Raw genomic sequence first — 10,760 nt, forward strand, 5'->3', positions numbered from 1 at the left:
TTTTTTTTTTTTTTATTGATTTTTTTTATCAATGACTTTCTCTGTTGTTCTCTGTATTACGGAGCCGACAATTCATAATAGCTGCGAGTGATTTTAAAGGACTTTTTTCCTGCATAAATGACACTTTGTGCAGGGACAGTTCTAAGCACCAGAAACATGCGCCCCTTCACAGGCATACTATAGACACCCCCAGGTACGAAGTTTAAAGGAATATTACACTTTTATTGTTTCATTTTAATCATTATTAAAATCACTGCTCCCGAAAAAACGGCAGTTTTTAAAACTTTTTTTTGCATTGACACATGTCCCCTGGGGCAGGACCCAGGTCCCCAAACACTTTTTAGGACAGTAACTTGCATATTAGCCTTTAAAATTAGCACTTTAGATTTTGAACGTTGGAGTCTCATAGACTTTAATAGGGTTCTTAAGTTCACACGAAGTATGCTATACTGTATGCTAGCTCCCTTGAATCTTCTTTATACATTCGATAGACACCATAAGCCTTCAAAGACAGATTTGACCGTAATTCAAGTGGATTTTCAGACGAATGCAATTTTTGAAGGAAAAACGAAATAAATAAAAACAAATTTCGGGAGTAACTAAATAAATTTTTCGGAACGAAAACGAAATTCCGAAAAAAAATATTTTACTCTGCACATGTCTAATGGGCAGGAAGAGGAGGACTTCCTTGCCTCTCAAGGTCCCCTTTATCCAGACAGTGTTCCTGCTGTCCCACCCATCACACAGGAGGAGGATGAGGAGGAGGATGATTGTGTCAGCATGGAGGTTGAGGCTGGCACTCAGCAGCAGCAGCAGTCTTATAGGGATGATGTCCCAAGAAACCCATAGACTTGTACGTGGCTGGGAGGAGGTAGCTGAGGATCATGTTGTCCTTAGTGACCCAGAGGACTCTGGACCGAATGCCTGGCCACTCTCCTTGATCCACGGTACAAGGGTAAGGTTGCCGACCTTATCTTGCCATCGCAGAGGGAGCAGAGGATGAGACCATCTCCGGGAGGCCTTGCAGAAAGGTCTGTGCAACACGTTCCCAGAGACTGGGAGGTTACAAACTCCTGGTCCTGGACAACGTGTTGCTGAGGCATCGGTCAGAAGGAGAGGTGGAGAAGGTGGCCGTCTGACCGATGCGTTCAGACAATTTTTTAGTCCACAGCCCCAAGGTATGATCGGTTCCAGCAACCATCACCAGCGTCTGATTTACATGGTGCAGGAATACCTAGGGGCAAGGTCAGACTTGGACACCTTTCCCACCGAAAATCCTCTGGCTTACTGGGTCTTGAGGATGGATCACTGGCCAGAGCTTGCACAGTATGCAATTGAGCTACTGGCCTGTCCTGCATCCAGCGTTCTTTCGGAACGCACCTTCAGTGCTGCTGGTGGCTTTGTTACCGATCACAGGGTGCGCCTGTCCACTGACTCGGTTGATCGACTGACCTTCATAAAGCTGAATCAGTCCTGGATCACCCACAGCTACCAAGCACCTGAAGCTGATGTAATCAGATAATTTTTTATTGAAATATCACATCCCTTCAAGACTGTCTATGCTGATGCTGAGCGACTGTCCTGTTATGTTGATTGTCTGGTGTGTGTGTGGATGTTCTTCCTCCTCCGCTGATATGTTGGAAGAACACTTTTGGTTGTGGGTGATGCCACCAGCCCAATTTTTAAGCCCCTGTTTAACAGGGGCGTTTAATTACAATTTTTGTTGCAATGCTTTGCAGCAGGGCTCATTCCTGCACCACAGCTAGATTATATGGGAGAGGTTGCAGTGTCGTGGCACCAGCACCAGTGCCTAAGGCCCAATTTTTCAGCCCCTGTTTAACAGGGGCGTTTCATTACAATTTTTGATGCAATGCTTTGCAGCAGGGCTCATTCCTGCACTACAACTAGAGTATATGGGAGAGGTTGCAGTGTCGTGGCACTAGCACCAGTGCCTAAGGCCCAATTTTTCAGCCCCTGTTTAACAGGGGCATGTAATTACAATTCTTGATATAATATTTCACAGCAGGGCCCGTTCCTGTGCCCACCGAGAGTAACTGTGAGGACTTATAGTGTTGTGGCACCAGCACCACAACCACCAAAGGCCCAATTTTTCTACCACATTTCAACAATGGCATGTAATTACAATTCTTGATATAATCGTTCACACCAGGGCACTCCAGCACCCACCAAGAGTCACTTTGAGGGCTTACAATGTTGTGGCAACACCAACACCTTGTTCCGCCATTTCTGCAGAGCATATAGGGCAGGCCCCTACTTTCAAACATCCAACTTACAAACGTCTGCTACTTGCAAACGGAAGGAGACAACAGGAAGTGAGATGAAAAAAGACGGACGGCAAAACAAATTATACAGGGGTGATAACCCTTCCCATGTTTTCCAAAAAGCTTAAAAATATATTTTTTGACTGGAGCTACACTTTAAAAATGTACCAGTTCAAAATTACAAACAAATTCTACTTAACACAACAAAACTACACAGTCCCTGTCTTGTTTGCATCACCTGTATACTGCTGTTCTGAGTATATAGGGCCTGGGGGCCCCACCTCTTTCCTTTTTTTAATATGGGTACGGGGTTCTCCTTAATATCCGTACAAGACCTGAAGGGGCTGGTAATGGGCAGGGGGGCTACCCATGCCATTTTTCTCAATGATTTTCATCCATATTGCCGGAAGCCGATATTACATTAAAACCGCAAGCAGTTTTAAATGACTTTTCTTCCGTTAAATGTCATTTTGTGCAAGGACTGTTATAAACACGGGAAACACGTGGCACTTCACAGGCATACTATAGACACCCCCCAGGCACGATATTTAAAGGCATATTTCACTTTTTTCACTTTAATTGTCATTAAAATCAGTGCTCCCGCAAAAACGGCCATTTTTAAAAACATTTTGGGCATTGACCCATGTCCCCTGGGGCAGGAGCCAGGTCCCCAAACCCTTTTTAGGACAGTATCTTGCATATTGGCCATTAAAATTAGCACTTTTTTATTTCAAACGTTCGAGCCCCATAGACTTCAATGGGGTTCTAAAGTTCGCACAAATTTTCAGTCCGTTCGAAAGTTCTGGTGTGAACCGAACCGGGGGGTGTTCGGCTCATCCCTACCCAAGAGTGTCCCAGAGCCTCAGTTGGTGGTTACTATCCCAGAACTTGCTGAAGGGAAAAACATTCAGACCATTTATCTGGAAGGTAGTAACGACATATGCCAGCCTTTAAGACTGGGGAGCAATACTAGAGAGGATGACTGTCCAAGGACGATGGTCAGGAACCGAAAGAACCTTACCCATCAACATCCTAGAGATTTGGGCAGTGTATCTGGCTCTAAGATCTGGACCTCCAGGTTAAAGAATCTTCCTGTCAGGATCCAATCCAACACACGGCTGTGGCATATATCAATCACTGAAGGGGCAACAGAAGTCTCTCAGCTCAGAGAGAGGTGAACCAGATTCTAACTTGGGCAGAAGAGAATGTCCCATGCTATCGGCAGTTTTCATTTCGGGAGTAGAGAATTGACAGGCGGACTATCTAAGTCGCCAGCAGTTATTCCCGGGGGAATTGTCTCTTCACCCCAAAGTGTTTTGAGCTGTTTGCCAAAGATGGGGGACTCCGGACGTAGACCTTCTAGCATCCAGATTCAACACAAAGCTAGTCAACTTTGTATCCAGGATAAGGGACCCACTCACATACGGAACAGATGCGTTGGTGACCCCGTGAGATCAGTTCTCACTGATCTATGCATTTCCCTCTCGGCTTCTTTGCAGGATCAAGCTGGAAAGAAAGTCGGTAATACTGATAGCACCAGCATGGCCCAGAAGGTCATGGTACGCAGAAATCTTAAAGGTGGGCTCCTTGAGGATGGGGACCAATGTGAGTGTGCAATGTATAGGGATAGGGGCAATTGTAGACTGGTTTGAACTGGATGGACCGGTGTCTTTATTCAACCTTACTAACTATGAAACTAGGACAGCAGAGGGTCCATGGCCCCTCCCAGTATCTCAGGGGCCGATATTCCATCCTACTTTACGAACACTAAATTTAACGGCTTGGCTATTGAGACCCACATTCTGAAGAAACGTGGGCTTTCCAGGTCAGTTATCTCTACTTTGATTAATGCTAGGAAGCCAGCTTCTAGAGCTATATATTATAGAGTCTGGAAAGCTTATGTTTCCTGGTGTGAATCCAAGGGTTGGCACCCTCGGAGGTATATCATAGGCAGAATTCTTGCCTTTCTACAGTTAGGCGTAGAGATGAAGTTGGCCCTGAGTGCTATTAAGGGCCAAATCTCAGTCTTATCAATTTTGTTTCAAAGATCGCTTGCTACGCATTCTTTAGTCTGGGGTTTCATGCAAGGAGTACTGCAGATCAATCTGCCAGTTAAATCACCCTTAAGCCCTTGGGACTTAAATTTAGTTTTGTCTGTGTTACGAAAATAGCCATTCGAACTGTTACAGCATATTACTTTAGTCCTTTTGACAAGGAAGCTGGTATTTTTGTTGCTATATCCTCAGCAAGGAGGCTTTTTTCCAAAAGTGGTTTCAGGCTTTCATCTGAATGAAGATATTGTCCTGCCTTTGTTTTTCCCAAGACCATGTTCCCGGGAAGAAAAGTCACTACATTGCCTTGCATACAATTTAAAATCAGCGCTCAGTGGAACTCAACATAAATACAATCAATTAAAAATATCACATTTAATCAAAAGAGAAGCACAGAGGTAAAGTCATTAATATCCAGCACAACAGTGAGGGATGTACTTATTGCACAGTCAAGTAAAAATCCAAAAGTAGGACTAAAGCAAAAGTAATAGTACACTGTGCCACCTTCCTTCAGGAAACAAGGGGTTAACTCTCGGCTATAGATCTATTAACAGGTAGCCAAAGCATAGAGCTTTGGCTACCTGTTAATAGACCTATACCCGAGGATTTTGGATTTTTACTTGATTGTGCAATAAGTACATCCCTCACTGTTGTGCTGGATATTAATGACTTTATCTCTGTGCTTCTCTTTTAATTAAATGTGATATTTTTAATTAATTGATTGTATTTATGTTGAGTTCCACTGAGCGCTGAGTTTATATTGTATTCACGTGAACCTCTCTCCGGACGTTTTTTCAGCTGCCCTGCATACCACTCGGAATCACTAGTTTTTAATCTGACTTTGGTTTTTCGCCAATAAAGCTGGCCATACACCATGCAATTTTCTTATTCAATTTCCTTTGGGTTTGCCTTCAGCTGTTTAGTACAAGGGCCTGTCTGATTGCACACGCATTGAAGGTGTTTAGATTTGGCCTCATATTATATGGTTTTGGTAGATCTGGGGGAGATTCATAGAAGGAGAATTGTATGGTGTATGGCCAGCATAAGACCAAAAAATCTTAGCGCTGGAGTTTTGTGTTGTTGACTACATTGCCTTGATGTAGTGAGAGCAGTGAAGATCTATTTGAAGAAAACTGCTCAGATTCGTAAGACTGACGTCTTATTTATTCTGCCAGACGGTCCTAAGAAAGGACAGGCAGCGTCAAAATCCACTGTCGCTAAGTGGATTCGGCAAGTTATAATTCAAACTTATGATTTAAAGGGAAAAATTCCCCCTTTTCAAGTTAAGGCGCACTCTACCAGAGTGGTTGGTGCGTCTTGGGCAGTGCGTCACCAGGCCTTCATGTCTCAAATCTGCAAGGCCGCGACTTGGACTTCAGTATATACATTTGCAAAATTTTATCAGGGGGTTTTAAGATGGAATGAGGATATCGCCTTTGGGCACAGTGTGCTGCAAGCAGCAGTATAAAGTCCTCAGGTCTAGGGGTTACCCTACGGGTTGTGTCTCCCTCCCCTCAAGTAGCATTGCTATGGGACATCCCACCAAGTAATTACTTGAGGCTCTGTGTCCTATGATATGCGATAAAGAAAATAGGATTTTTAAAACAGCTTACCTGTAAAATCCTTTTCTTGGAGTACATCATAGGACACAGAGCTCCCACTCCTCTGTTTTATAGGGTAAGAGTATATTGCTTATATTGCTTGGCTATAAAAACGGAGGTACCATTGGTGATGTCTTATGTTGTTTGTGTTGCTAACCATAATTTTTATCTCAAATCTTCTTGTATAATTGAATTCATTCTTTGCTTGAATAAAATACTTTTAACTAATTACTCTTCTCTAAGATTATGCGGCTAAAAAAACCTGGGAAAACTCTTCCCTTCCTTTCTGTATACTTTTGGGGTGTGCAGCCTGGTTGATTCTCATGTCTTTTTCCATTTTGCATAATCCTTGGGTGGTTAAACACCTGCATCCCTTTGAACATATGAGAGTTGCAATACAAGCTGAGGTATATCACATTTTTTTTGTAAATATGGCAAGTTTTCTCTTTCAGTCACCTTTATGGTAACATGTGAAGGATTTTACATAATGGCGTAAATAGCCAATACTAAAGGGAACCCATTTCTTGGTCCAATAGATAGCTAACAAGTCTAGGAGAAGATAACTCCCGGGGTGGAATAGATATACATTTCCCTCCTTTTTATATCTAAATCGGTTGAACACAATATACCTTCAGCTCTTTGAAACAAAGAAAATTACAATTACAAAGAATACATGTTTGTATTAATGACAAGAATAATTATTACATTTTGTTTAATACATGTTTGCTCCATGGTGTACCACTGTGTGTCTCTCTCTGCGGCCCTGGTTGAGTGTCCCCCCTTTCAATTATGGCTTCCCGCCACGGTGGGGAGATGCAAATCCTTTGTGGTTCTCCCCACCTTATGTTCCCACAGTTGGACCTTTCTCCCTTGGCCACTGGAGGGAGCATCTTTTGTGCCGGCGGCGTCTCTTGATCACTGCCGGATGATCAGAGGCGTTGCGCACAGGTGAAGTTTTTGCCGCACATGCGCGTGACGTCATGACATCGCGCAATTGCATCAGAGGCGATGGCAGATGCTGAGGCATTGCCTTTCACAATGTCGATTGGGCCATGCGGACACCGCAATCATGGTGGCAGGGACTGTGAATGGGAGGGAAGATGTGGAGGAGACCAACACCTGCCAGCAATGGATATACAATTTTGATATTATTTAAACTTTCAGCTTCCAGAGGATCCTGATGTGACCTCTGGAATGTCATCAACACACATAGGAAGGATTGTAGCATTAAGAAAGTGCAACTTTTGGACTTCTAAGGCTGCTATTTGTATCACACTAACCAATTAACCTATTCATAGGTCTCACAATTGAGGCTTTTTACAAATCAACCAACATATAGATATTTCAAATTTAACATAGACATGGTCTCACCCTTAACACTTTGAACACTTGTTATCAGTGCCATATATCCCTGCTTATCTGACACTTTAAATTTTTATTTCTGTTCACCTACAATGAAATTCTTTTTATTAGTAAAGGTAATAAGCGGTGGCCACTATGTGTTTTTCACACACTTTTGCACTCCCAAGAATTTTGTTTGTTTACACATCACCTCTATGCAACCCACCTCATTAGACTTCATTACCCATTTATCCTAATACACACCACCTCACTACCTTGCACAGTGACCAATTGGGTAATATCACTTATTATTTCATCATATGAAAGGCAATACTAATTAAGCTCTATATAAACCAATTAAATGAACATATAAAATAAAATGAATGAGTAATATCAGTCCATATAATTCTAAAACTTGATTATCAACCATTTTAGATCGCACAGTAGTACTGGTTGCAATGCTGAGAGCTAATTTTACATTTAAGATTTGCTCTGCAGCTTTAAAATATTTAGGTGTTAAAATCCCCCCGGACCCAATTCATCTATATTCAATGAATTATGTTCCTCTCCTGCAACGTACTTTACAAGATCTAAAAAAATATGATGTTAAGCAACATTCATGGTTTGGGAGGATTAATATATAAAAAATGGATATAATACCACGGTTCTTGTATTTTTTTCAAACTATCCCAGTTGGTGTCCCTAGATCATTCTTTTCCACTTTACAATCGGCTTTTACAAAATTTATTTGGGGCCATAAAAAACCAAGACTACAAAGGAAATTATTATCATTACCAAAAACGAAAGGAGGTGCGGGTGCACCTGACTTGTATTATTATTACGTCTCGGCTGTTTTTACTAGACTGGTAGATTGGTTCTATTGTTCGGAAACCAAACAATGGGTAAAAATAGAACAAGGGTTGAATCAACTAGATTTAAAGGTGTTGCCATGGCTAGATTTATCTGGTAGTAATTTAAATCGAGAGTTGTTAGACTATGCTCTCTCTCACATCCCATGTGTTGAATATATGGGGTAAAACAGCTATAAAATTAGAACTTTCCTCCTATAAAGGACCTATGACACCTTTATTTGGCAATCCCTTTTTTCCACCGGCATTAGGTTTCTTATATGGAATAGGGAATCCCATTATAGACTGAGCAATATTTTATGCCAGGGGACAATTCCGTCTTTATTAAATCTATTCCCTACACAGCGACCATCATCTATGCAAATGTTGGAGTTTTGGCAGTTACTGGCATTTTGGTGTACAATTCATTCAAGCAAGTCTCTGGGTAGAGATTTAACACAACTTGAAACTCTCCTGACACAAGATCAAAAACCAAAACATGTTATATCAGTACTATATAAGATGTTTATTATTAAAAATCACCCGGAGCCCCCGGAATATATAAATAAATGGGTTAATGAGATCAATGCTCAAATTGAGGTTGGGGAATGGGAGAAGGCATTTAATTTTTCTCACTGTTTATCACCGTCAATTAAAGCACAAGAGACGAATTACAAGTTGCTCTCAAGATGGTATTGGAGCCCAGTGACACTCCATCGTATATACCCAGAAAAATCAGATATATGTTGGCGGTGCCATACAGACAAGGGTACATTGCTTCATATTTGGTGGGAATGTCCCCTAATTTTTGTTTTTTGGGAAAAGATTATGCAATTATACACAATAGTTACTGGGGAGGTAATCCCAAACATACCACAAATCACCCTTCTCTCTGTTACCAAGAACATATAAAAACATTAAAAAGAATCTTCTCGGATACTGGTTGACGGCAGCAAGAACTGTGATACCGCGGCACTGGCGATCAACTTAGTCTCCTTCGATAAACGAATGGGCCCTAGAAATGGATAACATAGAGAGAATGGAGATACTTTTAGATACGTATAAAAGGTGCCTCCTGGTTTGGACTCCCTGGAGACAGCATAGGAAATTGGTAAAAAATTGAGGAAGAAGGAGGGAAGAAAAGGGAGGGAAGGATTCGCGGAGGAGAGAGGGAAGGGAGAAATGGGGGGAGGGGTTGGATGTGTATTTCTTCCTTTTTTTTTTTATGTTAAAATATTCAGGATATGTTTGGGAGGGGGGGGGGGGGAAGAGGAAATAAAATAATAAATGTGATTATTATGCACGTAAGTAATATATATGTTTTGAAATTGTTTAATTATGTGTAATACTTTATAATAATTAAAAATAAAAACAGAATTGAAAAAAAAAAACAGTAGTACTCTATACTCATAGAATATTTGATTACTTATGGAGATTCCTCAATACGAAATTGCAGGTGCCTCTCCCTATACCTTCCTCTTGAGGTCCAAACGCGTGGCTCTCTGTAAGCCCTATGGACTCACCTAGAGGGTGCAGAGGGGACATGCGGGCATTTTGGGACCATGGAATGCAGCTGTTTTAAGTAATCCTGTTTGTGCAATACATTCTCACCTTTCCATCTTCATAATGATAAATATATCACTGTACATATGAAGATGTATTTCTGAACACTATGAAATGTTTAATTATGTTCTGTATACTACAGAATGTTAACAATGTTGTCTAAAATTTGACTTTTTTATATATTTCCTAGAATTAAAAATATCCCTGAAGAAGACCAGAAATTAAAGGGTCGAAATGCATCGGGGAATTCCTTTGGATAGTAATGCCACAATGTAATTACAAACCATGGTCTCCTTGGTGTATTGTTTGCCATTGGTGTGATAGTTTATGTTTGTGTCGCTAAACATAATTTTTATCTCAAATCTTATTGTATAATTGAATTCATACTTTGCTTGAATAAAAGACTTTAACTAATTACTCTTCTCAAAGATTTTGTTGCTAAAAAAACCCCGGGTAAGCTCTTCCATTTTCTGTGCTTGTAAACCATTTCAGCGAATTCCTCTATTTTATCTCTTTTTGGTCTGCTAAATATACCATTTTTTTTTTGTTTACAAACGATTTTTATTTGGTACATAGGGGAAGTACAGAGAGTAAGCATAGATATAACATAATAAATGCAATGTATGTCAAGTTAAGCATAGAAAATCACCATAGATACAACATTTGTACAAAATTCAGTGCATATATATTGCAATAGTTTGTGATTTAATTTGGCATAGCGATGGGCTAGAGCCGCAATAGTGCAGTTAGGCCCCTTTCACACTGACGTCCCGTTCAGGCCGGCCTGTCAGTTTTTCAGGCGGACCTGAATGGGTGCTCCATAGAGCTCTATGGAGCGTCGGATGTCAGCGGTGACATGTCTGCTGACATCCGACCCGCTCCGATCCGAAAAAGTGTAACGGAGGAAAAAGCTATTTTTCCATCCATCTGCGGATCGGATCGGGTGACGACGGGCACTGCGGTCCGTCGTCATCCGATCTCCCATAGGGGAGAGCGGCGCTGTGACAGGTCCGTCCCTGCGCAGTGTGCAGAGACAGACCTGTCATCTCCCTGCTCAGCGGGGATCGACGGAGT

General features: G+C 41.5%; 1 protein-coding gene across 2 annotated transcripts in view; it reads left to right on the forward strand.

The window, feature by feature from the left end:
* PTGES3L (prostaglandin E synthase 3 like) overlaps positions 1 to 10,100 on the forward strand; it is a 250,805-nt gene extending 240,705 nt beyond the window's left edge. Inside the window, exon 7 of one of the 2 annotated variants that reach the window (XM_077459447.1) lies at positions 9,877 to 10,100. In XM_077459447.1, the coding sequence (XP_077315573.1) occupies positions 9,877 to 9,882 (6 nt within the window). In that variant the 3' untranslated portion in view covers positions 9,883 to 10,100. Of the gene's footprint in view, positions 1 to 4,691; positions 4,706 to 9,876 lie in introns of those variants that run through there. The other variant, XM_077459448.1, reaches the window with a different exon arrangement.
* Positions 10,101 to 10,760: the final 660 nt, after the last annotated feature.

Source organism: Lithobates pipiens, unplaced genomic scaffold, assembly GCF_037356315.1.
Source record: "Lithobates pipiens isolate NorthernLeopardFrog02 unplaced genomic scaffold, aLitPip1_a1.2 Scaffold_28, whole genome shotgun sequence".
Taxonomy (NCBI): domain Eukaryota; kingdom Metazoa; phylum Chordata; class Amphibia; order Anura; family Ranidae; genus Lithobates; species Lithobates pipiens.